Source organism: Eumetopias jubatus, unplaced genomic scaffold (assembly GCF_037043125.1).
Source record: "Eumetopias jubatus isolate StellerSeaLion01/CBP00866 unplaced genomic scaffold, mEumJub1_p1.0 scaffold_10, whole genome shotgun sequence".
Lineage (NCBI taxonomy): Eukaryota > Metazoa > Chordata > Mammalia > Carnivora > Otariidae > Eumetopias > Eumetopias jubatus.
Genome location: NW_028274816.1, coordinates 34,961,820 through 34,981,277, shown reverse-complemented (window position 1 = coordinate 34,981,277; position 19,458 = coordinate 34,961,820). Strand labels below are relative to the sequence as shown.

The following is a 19,458-nucleotide window of genomic DNA, read 5'->3' as shown; positions in this document are numbered from 1 at the left end:
AGGCCAGCACATTGATGTAAATGGCAGTCACCCGATGACGTGCATTGTTGGAGTATTTTCAGATAATCAGGGCTGACTATGATATGAAATTACTGTGATAAGAGAAAACCAAAACCACTATGCTAAGGAAGCTTCCATGATGGGGCACTGAGTAGGTTTTTAATCTAATAAGGGATGCCTAATGACAAAGGCCTCAGAATGCTTTCTAGAAAGAACTCTAAGATAATAGAGGAGACAAAGACTATTTTTGTTCCAGTAAAGACTCAATTTTCTAATTACCATGCAAAAATTGGTGGCATGAAGTACACAGAGAGGAGTAAGTGGGTTCGAATGTCTTGGGCAGCATAGCATAGCAGTTAAAAAACGTGACTCGGAGTCAAATTGTCTGGGGGCTGTAATTCTTACCGGTTGAGTGACACTGGATATGTCAGCGGTTATTAGATTTGGTGACGAATACAGCGAAGCCCACGTATAACAGTGAGCTAAAGAGGACATAAGTTCATTACAGTCTCATGTGAAATAATTCTGGAGAGGACTAGTATAACATTCCACGGGCAACAGAATCCGGTCTTTGTCTTTCATCATGGTTTCCAGCCTCAAAGCCACCTTACAAAACACAGGGGCTGCCTGAGGTCTAGCCCCCACTGCTTCATTCCAGCTAAGACAAAAGGGCACTCTTCCCAGCCCCCGTGGCTCCCACCTCCTTCTGGGAGCTCACAAAACACTGTGCTTAGAGCTCAGGGGTCAGTACTTCATCACACAGCCACGCCTAGCTGGGGGCGGGGGGAGCCCGGGCAGTGTAGTTTTCCTATCGACGCACTGCTGTTGTCATACACTGGGGGCTCTAACTCATGGAGAGCGGGACAGATACTGAGGGAGAGGCCTCTGTTGTCCTGGAAAAATTGTCTCCTAACCTCTCTAGGCTTTGGCGTCCTCACTGGCAACGTGAGATGATCACGTATCTGCTTTGTAAGATCATACAAAGAGAGTCAGTGGGAAAATGCACAGGAAGCCCTTGGTAGCGCCAGGCCCAGGTTCCACGCACCCCCCCCCCCCACCCCAAGCCATGCTCACTGTTAACTGCAGCTACCTGCGACGGGACCTTCCTGAGAGGAGCAGGCTCTGGCCATCGCCCATCCTGGGGCTCACCACAAAGAGGCACTAAACAATGCCTACCATCCTCCAGACCCCAGATGAGAACTCTGTAACCAAAACTCATCATTTTCTCCTTCTAGGGCAGGTTTTCTTAATCTTGGCACTATTGCCATCTTGAGCCACATAATCCCTCATTGTGGGGGCTGTCCTGTGTGTTATGTTTCGCAGCATCCCTGGCCTCTACCCACTAGATGCCAGGTGCACCCTCCCCTCCCCCAGTGTGGTGACTAAAAGTGTCCGGGGTGGGGGGGGGGGCGGGCAAACCATCTGCAGGTGAACCACTCTGTGGTGTCTGAATCCACATGACATGTTTCTTTGACAGCAATGGCATAGGTCTCTTGGATTGTCTGTTTTAAGTGCATGGGTCAACATTTCAAGTTAAAACTTTTAAACACACTTTCCTAAACCAGTGGAAATCTAAGCAGCCATTCTTGGGTGATGTGTCACACACAGGAAGGACCTGGCTAACTTAATTTCCTATGTGTAAGTTACTGTTCGAGCTCTTGCCTCTAACCCTGGCTTAGGACTTTGGTGCGAGCCAGTGAGTACAGAACCTCCTCAGCAGAGAGGGAGGGGGTCAGGTTGCAGGAGCAAGAAGCGAAGCAGAGGGATGGACGGCCAGCAGCCCAGTGAGTCTGGTTATGATGGCCCAGGGAACAGGCCCTCCGTCATTCTGAAATGAGGTCTTTCCTAAAGACGCAGAGGCCGACCACAGAAACCCGAGCCCCGCCCTGTCCTCCCCACCAGGAGGGTTTAGCAGCCCCTTCTAGCCACAAACATAGCAGATAAAAACTTTGGCACCCTGAACAGACGTAGAAAATCAGAGCGAGAAAACATTGAAAATCCCCCAAACCAAACTTGAAAAATCTTTGAAATGAGCCAGTATTCTGAATAATAAAATAGCTTTGGGTACCATGCTTGGCCTGGAAAAAAAAAATGCAGCCATAATTACAGCAAGAAAGCTGTAAGTCTATTAAAATTTTTTCTTTGATACTGGAAAACTCAATTCGTGACCTATATTTTATAAAACATATACTTGAAAGGGATTTATTATGCCCTCTTCCCAGTGAGCTTAGAATATTGAATCTCTTCCATTTACTTATGAAGGGAGGTGGTTCTGTACATAAATTACTCAGGACTTCTTTTAGTATACCGTACATATATTAAGGGGAAGGGATTCAAAAGTATTTGTATAAATAGATGGAGACAGCACTCTGTACTCTGCCCTTCGAAGGGATGGTATTCTTAGCGCAACAGGGCTGCAGTAAAAAAGCTGGTTTTTCAAGCTCTCTGCTGATTATAAATCTTTTCTAACTGACATTTGTAGACTGTCTTGATTGATGGTCTGGCATGCCTTATGAATCTTCGAGAAGAGTCCTCCTTGAGCCTCTCCCAAACTACCACTAGGGGGAGGAGCTGGCTCTGTTTGAGAAGGCCACCGCCAGTCACAAGGGCTGCACCGAGTTACCTGACCAGCTAAGCTATAATAAAATGCCTTTCCCTCTTCCCTCTCTATCCTTCATCTACACACACACTCTACACACACGTGAACACACACACACACAAATATATACATACACACGCTCATATACGCATATAAGAAAACGTGCTCCAGACTCAGGACGGCAGATCTGAACTGATCTTAACATTTTCCTGGATGAAGTGGTTAAAGGACAGTGGGTGTGATAGATGGAAAGGAAATGAAAGGGCACAGGAGTTAGTCTGAATGTGAATCCCTGCTTCGTCACCCACTGGCTGTAGGTGACTTTGGGGAAGTCACCTAACCTCCCTGAGCTTCTGTTTCGTCCATCGTAGAAAGAATTGTAAGGATTTCACTGAGAGACAGATATAGAACCTAGACCAATACCCAGTACTAGGAAAACTATACTGGTTACTACCACTTGTTTCTTCACTCGGGGTGGGCACCATCGTCCCCCGTAGCTCCTAGTGAGGGGCTACCAGGGGCCTGCCTTTGCCCTGTGCAGCGGGCTGAATTTGTCTTCGGCTTTCCTCAAGTCTGCAGACCCTATGGAGTCAGGGTGGCCTGGGTCTGTTTTATGCAACACCCTGACCCAACCTCGTCCTTCCCAAGAAGCAGCTTTTTCTCATACCTAACAGGCACTCCAGAGATATTTGTCAAAGTCATGAATGAATTGCCAATAAAGACAACATTTATTTAAAAATCAAACGAAAAGGGAAGCTTCGAGTGATTCATACTTTCTACCATTCGGGCCCACTTGTTCTTGCATGAAATACACCGAGGGGCTGCTGTGTGTTTGGAACTCTCCGAGATGCGGAAAATCAGGAACGAAGAGAAGATAATCTGGTCCCCTGGTCTGCGGCTTATGCCTTAGAAAGAAAACTGAAGGTAAAATCTAGTTTGTCCTTGAGGAAAATTTATAAACCTATTACGGTTTACAGTATTACCCTAATTCCATATGGATGGCACTGGCTACAGTAATCCAGTACCAGACGATGTGTCAACATTCAGTATTCCCCCATCCATTATGGGTTCAGTACAAAATCTTACCTGGCATCTCCTTGCCACCTCCACTGTTCCCACCCTGTCCAGGCCACCGTGCTGTTGAGCCTGGGGTGCTGAAGTAGCCCCGTTGCCCAAGCCCCGTTCAGCACAGAAGAGCTCACATCCTCTTTGAACAGCAAAATCAGAGTTTACCACTGTCCTCCTTAAACCACCCAAGGGCTTCCTACTGACTTTAAAATATAATCAAACTTATGGAGTTCTAATCCAGGGTTCTGCAAAACTTTTCTGTAAAGGGCAAAGTAAAATATATACATATATATTTATTTTTAAAAGATTTAAAAATATTTTAAATATACATTTCGTTTTTTAAAAATATATCTGTATTTAGGTTATGTATATATTTGGCTTTGTGGGACATATGATCTGTGTTCCAACTAGACAGGTCTAACAGCAGCTCATGAAAAGAGCCATAATCAAGGCTTAAATGAATGGGCATGGCTGTGTTTCAATAAAACTTTATTGATTTTCTTTAAAAAAACACAAAACAGGCAGTGGGACAGCTTTGGCCCATGGCCCAAGGTTGGTGACTTCTGTTCTGATCTTATGCTTCCCTATCTCCTTGAACTCATCTGCCACTCTTCTTCTTGCTGACATTCTCCCACCACATTGGCCTCTTCTGTGTCCCTCCATCTGTCCTGCCTGCCTCAGACCTTTGCACTTTCTGATCCCTCTGCCTGGAACATGCTGGCTCGATACCTTTACAATGGTAGGCTCTTTTATTCTCAGTAGTTTCAGCTTAAATGTAACCTCCTTAGAGAGGTCCTTCTGGACCTCTCCTTCGTTATGTCACGTCACCTTGTCTTACGTTATCCAAATTGTTTAAATTATCTTTTGTTTCGTTGTTAATTTTTGTTCTGTTTCCGGTAAAATACAAATGTCTTAAGAGTTGAGTCCTAAATAGTCTTGGCCGCTGCCATATCTCTATCACTGAGAGCATTCTCTGATTCAGAGAAGCTGCCCAATAAATATTTGTTGAATGGTTTAGCTGAACGAAATGGTCAGCAAGAATTGATTTGAAGTAAGAATTTCTCTGAAATTATAATTCTTTAATGCCCTCATGGATGTGCTACTGGGCTTTCCTCATCCACAGCATGAAAAGTTCCTAGGCTATTCAGAGTGGATCCTTCGGTATGAGGGATGGATTTCAAGGCTTGGGTATCTACCATGCTCTGCACCGTAACAACTCAAGGACTTTCTCATTTTTATTTTGCAGTTGCTCAACTATGATCCGATTTCCATTTTGGCTAAGAACTCCCATCAGATTTATCCTTTCAAAAGGTTATGGAATGATCACTAAGTTTCTGAAGCTATTGATGCTTCTTTTCCCTCCCTCCACATCAAAGTATGATTTCATTTTAATTAAGCTAATTTATTTTATTTTTCAATATTTGATGTCATAAATCCCTCTTTTTCCCCAATGTAGAGTGGTGGAGGGATGACTCCCAGCTCAACTCTGAAGTATATTCAACAAATTAGTGGGGTACGCATGGCTGCCAAGTGTTTATTTTTAGGAGAAAGTAATCTCTGTGACCATGGGAGCCATATCTCTTCAGTTCACCAGGTTATCCTCAGTGCCTAGAATGCGAAGATCTGACATGAAGGAGTAGGAGGCTGGAGGACTGGCAGACACACAAGTCTGGCCAGGAACAAAGATTTCCTCTTAGAGAGAAGAGTGATTCAAGAAAGGATGTGTCATCCTGCCTCTGGAACTGGTCTCCAACCCCATGGACTCATACAGGAATTTAGGTGGAGAGAGGGCTAGGAATAAAAATGAAAACAGTGGTTTTCAAAGTTGCCCACATTAAAGATGAGACACATAGTTTTAGTGGTTGGGTATCCTTTTAACAGGATAAAGGGGTCCAGGCTTTCTCCCGTGTCTCACAAAGTCTTATAGTATCTCAAAGTCTCCAGTGGACCTGCATCAGTTGGTCTAAAATGTGCAGTGGTGTCCATCAGAGAGGGACCGGGGTAGAAAGGAGGGAAAATTAGTGGCTGTGACAAGGTTGTTGATTGGCTTGGTTTGGAGCCCCTGTAAGGCATCACCTGGAGTCCCAGGCAGGGTTAGGAGCAACTTGGCAGAGATTCTGTTTCTTGAATAGCTAGCAAGGTTCAGATAACTCAACACTTTTGATACACTTTATTTCTGGAATTCTCCCTTTGGGAAGAGGTCTCTGATTGGATTGTATAACTTATAAATTTTGTTTTATGGCCAACTGCACTGGAGTGATCTGTACCATAATTCAAGTGCTGCCTAATGCAATCTGAATGTCACTATGGCACATTAATGACATCCGTTCCTCGGCACCTTCCCTCGGCTAAGACTCCAACAACGACCCCAGGAGAAGAACAGGACCCACAATGATAGTCCTCTTCTTGATCACAGAATCCGGGGAAGGTTCCAGAGCAAGGCCGTTCATGACCTACCGACAGAGTTTGTGGAATGACCACAAAAGCTCAGACACGTTGGGTATAATCCAGAAAAACAAATAAACAAAAATGTCCACCAGCATGTTCAAATGTGAAGGGAAAGGTTATTGTTGTATCCTCAAGCATGAGCTCGGCCAAGATGCAGATAGGATCTTTGATCAGAAGCACCACCCCAACATACACCAAAAATATAATAAGCACATCCTCTATCCTGTCAATCCCACATGGATGGATTTATCCTAAAGGTTGTCACACGCGTGGGAAGAGACGTGTTCTCTCCCGTAGAGCTGATTATAAGTATGGAAAAGTGAAAAAACTTAAATTAATACAGGATGGCTAACTAGATGATGGCAGATCCAGGCACTAGCTGCTTAAAACAATGATGTAGCTTGACATTTCTTGGTTTACAAAAACGTCCATGCAACCCTGCAGAGTGAAGAAAGCGAGTTACAGAAAGGAATGTACGGCTCCGTTTCTATCAAATTGTGTAGCGCGTCTCTGGGTGTGAACATGCCCGGACAGAGCCCTGGAACTCTACGCACCAAGATGGTGACTGTGGTTTTCTCTGGATGGTGAGATTTGCGGGTGATTGGATTTTTTTTTTTTTTTTTTACTTAAAAAAGCTGAACAAAAGCTGAATTCCTTCATTTTTAAAAGAAATGCATCATCTCCTTAAGAAAACAAGCAAAAAGTCCAAATAGTCATGTGCCCAACATTCCAGAGCCCGGAGGATTGGCTGGGATGGTCAAGACCCTACTATGTGGATGTCCAAAAGTACCTGCGAAAGAGAACTGGACAGTTTGGTGGACAGAGGAGCCACATTGCAGTTACCATGATAAGTGAACAGGGGGCCAGGAGGGGCTTTACGACCAGGTCATAGCAACAACTGGAGGGTTTGTCCTGAGCTAGGGCTCAGGTATCAACTGTCACATAGAAAACCATTGTGTTGATTTTGGAAAGCAGCGAGTACCAGGCAAAGCTGAGCTCTCAAGACAGCCTCTTGTCCCAAAGGCCAATTGATCGGGTATTTTTCCTCATGTCTGTCGTCGTAGGATTTTTTAAAAAAATGAAAGTACTATGTCTTGAATAACAGAAATTCAGATAGATCCCAGAGGAAAAACAAAAGATAAAGCCCCTACTCTTCTGACAGCACCTCTTCAGGGAGGCTGGTCAGCACCCCTCTGGGATAGGTGTCCTGTGTGGTTGCATCACAGCGCTCCCCACATTTCAATTCTTACTTGTTGCCAGTCTCCCTGCTTGGCTCCGCAAACCAGGAGGGAATGAGCAGCATCAGACAGGTCCACGGCTGCCCCCTCAGAGCTCAGAAGAGTGCTGGCCCAGAGTAGGTGCTCAGTAATGGTACCGGATGGAAAAAAAATAGAGGGAGCAAGAGAGGAAGTCAGAGAGGGCAAGGGCACCTGTGTTCTCAGAAGTCAGAAGAGGATTTAGCTGTTAATCTCTACTTTTCTCCACCTGCTCAAGGAGAAGTGTCATCTCTCCTAGGAGTCAGAACGTGCACCTCCAGGTCCTGACTCCTATTTAAAGAGAAAGGTCGGGGCGCCTGGGTGGCTCAGTCAGTTAAGCATCCGACTCTTGGTTTCGGCTCAGGTCATGATCTCAGGGTCGTGAGATCGAGCCCAGCATCAGGCTCCGTGCTCAGTGTGGAGTCTGCTTATCCCTCTCCCCCTACTCTCTCTCTCTCTCTCAAATAAATAAATACAATCTTTAAAAAAATTTAAAAAAATAAAATAATGAGAAAGGTCAACATCACATTTGTCCTTCTTGGTCATGCTTTTTAGGGACTAAGATAATTCCTCCCATCACCTCCCTCCCCTGGCATCTCTCAGAGCCGCTCCACGCATCCAGGTGGGGGGTGCCTTCCTCCAAGCTGCCCCTGCTCACATTCGGGCTGCTCAAAAGCACGGAGGGCAGAGCACAGCCGAGGCCAGGCCAACAGGCCGCTCCTGTATCCTGTTGGAAGGCTGCCCCTCCTGGCGCAGTCCGCAAGTGGCCAAGGGTGCCTGGGAATTAAAGTCCCTCTGGGGATAGTTGGTGGCCACTATCTGGTGGGTGTGTGGGGATGCAAATTCCAGCTCGCCTGGGCTGGGGTAACTCTAATGTGTGTGTGTTCATGTCATTTCCTAGGGGGCCCCCACCCCCCAAGGGATCAAGCTCACAACTGCCCACCCTGGTAGCTGGCCTCCCTTACCTGGAGCACTCCTCATCTGGTATCCTGCGCCTCCCAGGTAAACCACGTGCCCTCAGACCTCATCTCTGGGTCTTGTGGTTGGCCCTTCTCAACAGTGCCCAGACACAGATTCCGACTCAGCCGCCAGCTGTGGGCTGAGACCAGGGGCAAGTGGCAAGACACCGGGGAAGTTGGTCCTAGTAGGCACTCTGGGGCTCGGGCATGTGTGCCCTCCAGGAACTTCAAGGGCCCCAGCCCTCTGTCCCCACTTATGAGGTCCAGGCATGCCTTGGGCATTCAGAAAACACCAGGCTCACACTGAGCTCTGGCTGGCCCCACAGAGCAGCCAGGGCTGGGGCTTGGGTCCCATAAATCAATGCCTTGTGACTCCATGAAAGGAATAACTCATAATTTGCAAAGTTTAAAGACCATCATTTTCTGTTGATCTTCCCTCATCCAGCACTGATTCCCCCAAATAACACCCTGCAGTTTTAGTGCTGAGCGGCTGGAAATGGTCTCCTGTCTGCACACACAGATAAATATGGGTGACCTTCCTCCATGACGGATTGGTGCTGATGGCATATCCAGGTACACTGGAACATGAAAATGATGCTCGGTTTGTTGGGAGATGAATGTTCCTTCGCACAAACAGCCTGACTCTTTCCCTCACCTCCCCTAAACGGTACGCTGCAGGAATAATAAGAATAATAGGGGGCATTAACAATGCGCTAGCATCTCTTGAACCTTTGTTCTATTGTAAGTGCTGAGAGAAGCAGTGTCTCATTTAATGCTTGCATACGGTTCTCTAGGGCAGGTGCTATTATGCACCCACCCCATTTACAGACAAGGTGACTGAGGTTTCTAGAAGGTTCAGTAAGCTGCCCAAGGTCTCACCTGGGTAAGGAGCTGAATGGAGCATCAAGCCAGCCCTGGACCACAGTGCGGTGCTCAGGACCAGCTTCTTAAGTGGGGGGAGACCTCAGTGCAAAAGGAAAACGCAGGGGGACCCTTGTTCATTACTTATTAATAATTTTTAGGTGGTGACGGCAGAGCCTAATACCAAACGTGGGGCCCTTTGGAACGTGGGGCCCTGTGAGGCCGTGCAGGTCACACCCCACGACACTGGCCCTGATGACTTGAACTCAGAAGAAAGCAACATGAGTGACAACAAGGCCCACACGTAACACTGTTCCACCTCAGAGACTGAGCAACAGCACATGTTATACCAAGTGATTCGACGAGCTGGATGTTTGGTCAGAAGAGTGGTTTACTTTCCGTCAGGAGCTACATCAGTTCTGCTGATAGAGCAAATGCTTGGCATCTGGCTGGGACTGAAAAGAGTCCATGGTGAAGAACGGGAGGGAAGGTGGCCAACGTCAACCCACACATGGGAGCCCGCCTGTGCCTCGAGCCAGAGATGCAGACACAGATTCCGACTCAGCCACCAGCTGTGGGACTTAGGCCAAGTGTCCGCATCTCTTTGAGGTTCACTTTTCTCCTACGTATGATGGGGAGAGTGTATCCACCCCTCTGGGGAGGGAATGATGGAGTGGAGGCAAGGACACTAGGTCATAAAGGTCTTGGCACACGGTAAGCACGCAACCCCATGCTGCCGTAGTTTGATGGCTGTTTTCACCATGAAGGTTGTGGGGCCCTTGAAAGAGCACATGAACCCTGCCTGAACACTGCCCCTCATCTATTCTTTATGTGAGCGGGGCAAAGTCACGGAACTCTTTCCAGGCTTAGCATCCCCTTCTGTAAAATGGATCCGCTATAGCGTCTCCGACACAGAAGATTCCACCAACGACAAAGGAGCAGGGCGTTATTTCTACAGCTGGTCAGGGTTCCTTGTTCTAACCTGTAAGTGGTTTAGGTCGGGGAGGGGGATTGGAAAGGGATCCCAGCCCCTGCTCCAGATTCCCACCGCCCTCATCGAGGCTTCCGGGGCCATCATGCATGAGATCCCTTAGAATGAGGGCGCTGAGCGATCTAGGTGGTGTTTCCTCTAAAAGTTTTCTGCAACATTTCCACACTCTTGACCCCAGATCTGACTGAATCTCTTTCAGTTCCTGCTTTAAAACCAAACCCAGAGGAGGCCGAAAAACAAAACAATGATTCAGGCCAAATTCTGCAGAGCTGCAAGAAGCCACACAACTATCCGCATCTTTAGGTATTTTTATAGGATAGTACCAATCATAAATAGGAGTTGGAGGTGGTTCGTGTTTTGCTAGAGATCCGTCCACCCTAACTGAATTACTTTGTGCTTTAAGAAATTCAGCGTACATAAAAGATTCCATTTTTCTTTGAAAATGTGACATGTATATAAAGCAATAAAATTTGAAATTCTTTCTGGAACTTTAAGGAAGGGCACAGTGGGAGGAAAATTGGACATCGTCTAATCATATACACACATAATACACAAAGACACATACACGCTCACAGCCACCTCCGACGTAAGCATTGTCATTTACATTTAGAACACTTTCCTGGCCCAGCTCAAATTCCAGTCACTCACAGACAGGGCCCCAGCACCACAGATGGAAACTGGGAATCATTTTCCTGTTCTGCTCAAACTGCAGTCTCTTTAATAGCTTTCCCCATCAGTTCCCTTGACTCGTCCCGCACATCAGCTTGTTTAAGAAGGTATCTGTGACCATCAAACCCCAATTCCAGGGTCTGTCTCACCAGAAGCCCTCCTTCCTTCAAAAGCAGCCTACGGGGTGTGGAGAGGTGCCACGGGAAAGGCTTGGCTGAAAGTGATCGGACCCACCTTCACCTGCTGCTCCCCATCTTTCTAGACCGGTTGCTACTCTTCCACCTCCTGGGCTCCCCCAAAGGCCCCCTAGCACCCACAGGCAATCCCCACCCCTTTTTACAGAATGCTTTCAAATCGGGGAGAGGAGAGCTCACCTCCTGCCCCTGGGGAGCTGATGAAGTACAGGGAGACCCAGCTCCTTGAAGCTGGAAGGAGGTGTGGGCACCTTGAATACAATTACTCATGGGGTCGTCTAGGCAGGTTACCATGACAATGCTTGCAGAGCCTCATATATCTACATGTTATTGATATATCCCATCAATTCAGCAAAGGGCGAAAATGAACCAGTCAAAGCAGTGCTCGGGCTTCCATCTCGCGTCTGGCCAGCTGAATGACTTATTTGGGCATAATCTAGCCGCAGCAACAGTGAGACTCTCCCTACGGTGCTTCCTCACCCAGATGGATTTTAAAGCTTAAAATCAAAGTCCAGTCTCATAATAGGGATTTTTCGACTTTGCTCTTCACTTGCTCAAGCATCATACTCAGCTGTGACTTCTGCTGCCAGTCACAGAATGCTTTTATTGGTGTCTTTTGCACCAAAAAAGGGAGCTCTAAATTTTACAACCTTCCCTAGAAAGGTTAAGTGTGGAAAAAAGATAAGAGGAGCTCTGTAGTAACATCACAGTAGGTGCATGTGTTTCCAGAGAGAAATAAAATGTCTTGCCTTTGGCCCTTTGACTGAAGACAAAAGGTTTCTCCATGCACCTCGTGTAAGGAAAGGGAAAAATTAAGTCCTACCTGGTTTTTTCCAAAATGGTTCTTATTAAAAGACAATGATGAAAGGAAGAAGTGAGGAGTTTGGTGGGGGGACCTTAATTTTCTTCAAAGCCCTGTCATACCACAAAGCTCAACCTTGGGCCCTCACAACGGTGAGTTACGTATTTATACAATGTCTACCATCGGCCACACATGAGAGACTTAGATGTCGGTCATCCTTGAAAGATGGCTTTCAGAGATGAGGCGAGAGACTTCCATAGCCTGCAACACTCCAGTCCTGTTCTGGGTTGCAGATCTGTAGCCCTTGCTTCTACCCAGGGAGATAACACGTCAGTGTTGATGCATACCAACAAGTTGGAGCAGCAACAAAAGCCTCTAGAATCCCCAAAGATCACAGGATGCCACTTTCCAAGCCATTATGCTGATGTAAACCAATTTAACATACCTGTTGGCGATCCTTCCATGACATGGCCAATGTAGGGGCCTTCTCGAAAGATGGGTCTGTTGTCATTCTGGTCAATCACAATGACTTCCAGAGGAACTGGCCCCTCGAGGGTTTTGCCATTGACATCAGTGGTCTCCACAAACAGCTATGGGAGCAAAGAAATTGGGGGAGAAAGAAGGCATTAATTCATTATGAAAATTGAAGTCAGGTTCTCTGGAGAAAGTAGGTTATATCAGCAATTTTATGAGCCCTTGGCAATATTCAAACTTCGGTCTCAAAGGATAGTCACTGGAACCAGAAAAGAAACTAAACATTATAGAATAAATGACAAATTTCAGTTCATGTTAGGTCCCCCTTGGGAAATTCACAATTAATTCATCAAACTGCAAAGTCCAAAAAAGAGAAAACACTCGCAATCAGCCATAGCTAAGAAAATGTGCTTACATTGTTTCTGTTTTTTTCTAACATCATTATGCTTAAAAGGAATGTTATGCTAATAAAAATAATTGACTAAGCAGTTACGAACAAAGTACCTTAAGAAATAACCGAAAGTGTTTATGGTAATGTTTAGGAGAAATTCAGGTCAGTAAGAATTTATAGAGAGCCCTCCTGAGACAAGGAAGGCGTTTGCGGGGGTCTGAAGTGTGGCCCTGGGATTGCTGCCCACCAGGCCCATGTAATCAAGGCAGGATTTCACAATCCCATGTGACACCTACATACAGAGCTACCTTCAGATCTCAAGGATGAAGAAAATAATATATATATATATATATAAACAACACCCCAGATATATTGTTTGTCTTGGAGACAAGGAATTACATCATGGCATTTCCAATGAGACACCGCGGCCTTATGCTGTCCTTTTCTGTGCCTGATTCTGCCTCGGACTAACTCGGCAGCTACAGTAACACTTCTCCTCCGCTTTGAGTTCTGGTCCCTGCATCATCCCTGAAACCGTAGCTCTTGGGGAATGGGCCCCTGCAGTTGGAATCCCAGCCCCTCTTTTCAGGAGCTAAGTGGCCTTGAGCCATTTACCTCCTCTCTCAGTTTTCTCACCTGTAAAATGAGGTTAATAAAAAACACCCATTATTAGGAATAATAATCAACATTATCCATGGCTTACTAGGCGCTCTACTGTGTAAACTCACTTGGTCTTCAGTCGGTAACCCCACAAATCATTTGCAAGGAAGGAATGAACGTAAATTAGAGGTTAAGTGGTAGAATCTGGATTTGACCTCATGAGGTGAGCCTCCAGAGTTCATAACTTTAGCCACTATGAACAATGTTCTTAAAGCACTAGCTCTCCTGCTCTCCCATGCTATGTCTCCAGAATATTAGCTGCTCCTACGGTCGCTACCGCTGTGATCAGCTCTATTGTCAAAACAAGCCCAGATTAGGAAAGTGACAGAGAAACACTCTCATTACAAATCAGCATGGTCGCACCCCACCTGGTGGTACCGCAAACTGGTATCATCCTTTTGGAAAGTAGCATGGGAAAATCCCACAAAAGCTATGAAGGACTCATACACTTTATTCCATTTGGATACCACTGTTTAGTCTATTTGAGTCAGGTTGCACTACATCTATGAAAACATTCACTGACTGTTATTTCATTATTAGAATAACGACTCACCACTGGCATCCGCTAAACGCCCAGGGACGGGGGTGGGGGCTGGTTGGCCAAATGTTTGTTACAATGTCATAGAATATAGCCATTAGATAAAATCATTAATCCACCTTGTTGATCCACTTAGAATATTGTGTGTAAACACAAAAAATTGCATGTGACTCGTGCGTGTGTAATGTGTGCAGGTGCACAGAATTTGAAGGCAGTAAGCAAAAATGAAACCAGGTATGCCTGGCTAGAAGAATCTCTTTTTCGTTTTTCTTCTTCACATTACCTCATCCTTTCACCAGGAGAAAAAAAAAGCAGAGCCTTTTAAGATCAGCGCACAAAGGAGAACTCAGAGAGAGTGAACTGCTATACTTTTTCTGCTGTTTTTTAAAATGCTATGAGAATTCTGCTAAACAAAGGAAAGCAAACAAAATTTTGGGGCAATTTTGTGTCATAATGATGGTCTGACCTTCCATCCTCCCAAAATAGCCAAAGACTTGACTTTAACTCAACCAAAGAGCCGGTGTCTAAAAACAACAAATATCTTGGATCTGAAACCTAAGCTTCCTGTGGGTTTGCACACCGGCCCCACATATGCAGGGCAGGCAGAGCGGGGAGGAGGCAAACCGCTCCCGATGGGCGGGTGGCGGTGTTCACAAGCGAGGGAGATTACTCACGAGCCTTGTCTGAGGCAGCTGCAAGACGAGGAGGTCTCTGCACCTGCCCTCCAGAATCTTACCAGTTTATGTAGAGGCCTTGGCAGGGCTCAGTCAAGTATACCATCCACTTGCCCCCACACATTGCTGTCTCAAGGCTGCGTCCTTGACAATGGCTCCCACTGTGGGAATGCTGGGCGGACCTTATATCCAAGGACAGGGGAGGGGTGAGAAGCCGCTCTGATTGCCTGAGTTCAGCTTTCGGGTCAACCGGGGGTCACGACCTGGGTCATGACCTCTCGATGACCTTCTCCAACACTTCCACATTGTGCAAATCTTGGGCAGTATCAGAAGCCACAAGCAGGGTAGAGGAACAAAATCCCTAGAATTCCCGAATGTGCAAACCGTGGGAAGTGAGAGGGGCAGACTCCAGGTCCATTTCAACATGATGGAAAAACAAACAGAAACTAAGGAGATATAACTGATTAGGATGAATGCAAAACGTTGAGCTGAATGTCATAAAACCAACTTTGTAAGAATACAACCTGATAGCAGTTTATGTTATAATACTACCCTGAGTTTGATTCCTGGATTTTTAGTGGAAAGCAATATCATCAGAAGCTAAGACCTTTGAAATAGCATTTAAAAAATAGCAAAGTGCTCATGGGGCACCTGGCTGGCTCAATTGGCAGAGCATGTGACCCTTGATCTTGGGGCTATAAGTTCAAGCCCCAAACTGGGTGTAGAGATTATTTAAAAATAAAATCTTAACACAAAAAAAGCAAAGTGTTCCTAAGGGGCATTTACTAATTTTAAAGTCTGTGTAACAAAAAATTTCCTGAGAATTTACTACATGTAAGTCCCTACCCTGAGTGTCACATATCCAATCCAAGACATTCAAGCATGAGGAGATGGATAATAACCAATATAGAACATAGGAATAAAATAATTTCAGTTGGAGATCATGGAGACATGCAGGGATAGAAGAGGTTCATGTGTTAAAACTACACTGTCCAGTATGGAAACCATGAGTCCCATGTGGCTATTTAAATTAATAATGATAGGGGGGCAGAGCAAGATGGCAGAGGAGTAGGAGACCTGGATTTCGTCTGGTCTCAGGAATTCAGCTGAATAGGGATCAAACCATTCTGAACACCTACGAACCCAACAGGAGATCGAAGAAAAGAATAGCAACAACTCTCTGAACAGAGAAGCGACCACTTACTGGAAGGTAGGACATGCGGAGAAGTGAATCCGAGGCGATATTCGGGAGGATAGACGGCGGGGGAGGGGCCTCCGTCGGCCGCTTCTGGCAAGTGCTAGAGCCGCGGAGCACAAAATCGGGACTTTGAGAAGTCGGCTCCGCGGAGGGATGTCGCTGCAGTGGCTAAGCGGGGGGTGGAATCCTCCCGGGACAGTGTGGTCTCAGGACCCTCGGGGTCACAGAAAGACCGGGGGTGCCTGAGTGCGGCAGAGCTCCCAGGGATCGGAGCGGGGAAGCCGGCTGCAGAGACGGAGCCGAGGCGCGGGCTCTCAGCTCGGGGTGGCCATAAACTGTGATCCGCGGCCCAGTCGGGCCACTGCTCCTCCAGCAGGGACCCAACAAGCAGCAGAGCCGGGGAGACTCCCCTTCCTCCCCCGGGAGGAGCAGCGCGGGAGCGCACCGCAGGGATCTGCTGGGTTTGGAGACTCCACACGGGGTCGGGTGCCAGAGACAGAAACGCTCGGTCACAGGCCGGGTGAGCACGGAGTGCGGCCGGAGACCGGGGACACGGAAGTGACTGCTTTTCTCTGGGGGCGCACTGAGGAGCGGGCCCCCGAGTTCTCAGCTCCTCCAGGCGGAGATTGGGAGGCCACCATTTTCACCCTGGTCCTCCAAAGCTGTACCGAGAGCTTGCAGGGAACAAAAGCACCTGAGAGCAAACCCGAGCAGCTTGCTTAGCCTGGACCGACAAGGGCGGGGCAATTCCGCCTCCGGCAAAGACATTTGGGAACCACGGCAACAGGCCCCTCCCCCAGAAGATCAGCAGGAACAGCCAGCAAGCCAAGACCAAGTTTACTGATCAAGGAGAACGGGAGAACTCCAGCGCTAGGGGAATACTGCACATAGAATTCATGGCTTTTTTACCATGATTCTTTAGCTTTTCAAAGTTAATTTTTTTAACTTTTTTTTGAATTTTTCTTTTTCCCTTTTCAACCAACATCTTATCAATCCCTTTTTGAAAAGAAAACATTTTTATTTTTCATTTTTAGAGTCATATTCTATCCCTTCATAGTAGATACTCTTATTTTTGGCGTATATATATATAAGTTTTTCTCTCTTTAAAATTTTGGGATACAGTTTCTTCTAACAGATCAAAATATACCCTAAATCACTAGTGTATGTCTTTGTTCTAATCTCCTGCCTGATCACATTCTCTCCCTTTTTTTTCTTTTTTTTTTTTAAATCTTCTTCTTTCTTTTCTCAAACAACTTCTTATCAATTCCTTTTATAAAATCTTTTATAATTTTCATCTTTACAGTCATCTTCCATCCCTTCATTTTATCAACCCTTATTTTGTACATATATAAGTCTTTCATTCTTTAAAATTTTAGGAGGCACTTTCTTCTAACAGACTAAAATACACCCAAAATCTAGTGTGTGGCACTGATCTATGCACCAACCTGATCATATTTGATCATATTCTGTTTTTTTGGTTTTGTTCTGTTTTTGTTTGTTTTTATCTTTTTCTTTTTTTTTTCTTTTTTTTCCTCTCTTTCATTTTTCTTTCTTTCCCTTTCTTTTCCCCTGGTTTCAGGTCTTTTCTGATTTGTTTAGAGTATATTTGCTGGGGACGTTGTTACCCTGTTAGCATTTTGTTCTCTCATTCATCTATTCTCCTCTGGACAAAATGACAAGATGAAAAAAATCACCTCAGCAAAAAGAACAAGAGGTAGTACTGTCTGCCAGGGACCTACTCAATACGGACATTAGTATGATGTCGGACCTAGAGTTCAGAATCATGATTTTAAAGATCCTAGCTCGGCTTGAAAAAAGCATGGAAGTTATTAGAGAAACCCTTCCTGGAGAAATAAAAGAACTAAAATCTAACCAAGTCAAAATCAAAAAGGCTATTAATGAAGTGCAATAAAAAATGGGGGCACTAACTGCTAGGATAAATGAGGCAGAAGAGAGAATCAGCGATATAGAAGACCAAATGATGGAAAATAAAGAAGCTGAGAAAAAGAGGGATAAACACTACTGGATCACGAGGGCAGAATTCAGGAGATAAGCGATACGATAAGACGAAACAACATTAGAATAATTGGGATCCCAGAAGAAGAAGAAAGAGAGAGGGGGGCAGAAGGTATATTGGAGCAAGTTATAGCAGAGAACTTCTCTAATGTGGGGAAAGAGACAGGCATCAAAATCCAGGAGGCACAGAGAACCCCTCTCAAAATCAATAAAAATAGGTCAACACCCTGACATCTAATAGTAAAACTTACGAGTCTCAGAGAGAAAGAGAAAATCTTGAAAGCAGCTCGGGAAAAGAGATATGTAACCTATAATGGTAGAAACATTAGATTGGCAACAGACCTATCCACAGAGACCTGACAGGCCAGAAAGGACTGGCATGATATCTTCAGAGCACTAAACGAGAAAAATATGCAGCCAAGAATACTATATCCAGCTAGGCTGTCATTGAAAATTGAAGGAGAGATAAAAACCTTCCAGGACAAACAAAAACTAAAGGAATTTACAAACACTAAACCAGCCCTCCAAGAAATACTGAAAGGGGTCCTCTAAGCAAAGAGAGAGCCTAAAAGCAGCAAAGATCAGAAAGGAACACAGACAACATACAGTAACAGTCACCTTACAGGCAATACAATGGCACTAAATTCATATCTTTCAATAGTTACCCTGAATGTAAATGGGCTAAATGCCCCGATCAAAAGACACAGGCTATCAGATTGGATTAAAAAACAAGACCCATCAATATGCTGTCTGCAAGAGACTCATTTTAGACCCAAAGACACCCCCACATTGAACGGGGGTGGAAAACAATTTGCCATGCTAATGGACACCAAAAGAAAGCTGGGGTGGCAATCCTTCTATCAGACAAATTAGATTTTAAAACAAAGACTGTAATAAGAGATGAGGAAGGACACTCTATCCTACTTAAAGGGTCTATCCAACAAGAAGATCTAACAATTGTAAATATCTATGCCCCTAACATGGGAGCAGCCAATTATATAAGGCAATTAATAACAAAAGCAAAGAAACACTTGACAACAATACAATAATAGTGGGGGACTTTAACAACCCCCTGACTGAAATGGACAGATCATCTAAGCAAAAGATCAACAAGGAAATAAAGACTTTAAACGACACACTGGGCCAAATGGACTTCACAGACATATTCAGAACATTCCATCCCAAAGCAACGGAATACACATTCTTCTCTAGTGCCCATGGAACATTCTCCAGAATAGATCACATCCTGGTTCACAAATCAGGTCTCAACCGGTACCAAAAGATTGGGATCATTCCCTGCATATTTTCAGACCACAATGCTTTGAAACTAGAAGTCAGTCACAAGAGGAAAGTTGGAAAGAACTCAAAGACATGGAGGCTAAAGAGCATCCTACTAAAGAATGAATGGGTCAACCAGGAAATTAAAGAAGAATTTAAAAAATTCATGGAAACCAATGAAAATGAAAAGACAACTGTTCAAAATCTTTGGGATACAGCAAAGGCAGTCCTGAGAGGAACGTATATAGCAATACAAGCCTTTCTCAAGAAACAAGAAAGGTCTCAAATACACAACCTAACCCTACACCTAAAGGAGCTGGAGAAAAAACAGCAAATGAAGCCTACACCCAGCAGGAGAAGATAAATAATAAAGATCAGAGCA

The 19,458-nt window shown here is 45.3% G+C and overlaps 1 protein-coding gene across 1 annotated transcript in view; it reads right to left on the bottom strand.

Annotated features, from left to right (window-relative positions):
* CDH13 (cadherin 13) overlaps window positions 1–19,458 on the bottom strand; it is a 1,007,564-nt gene that overhangs the window by 360,666 nt on the left and 627,440 nt on the right. The window contains exon 9 of the mRNA XM_088026921.1: window positions 12,293–12,437. Within this exon, the coding sequence (XP_087883047.1) occupies window positions 12,293–12,437 (145 nt within the window). The remainder of the gene's footprint in view (window positions 1–12,292; window positions 12,438–19,458) is intronic.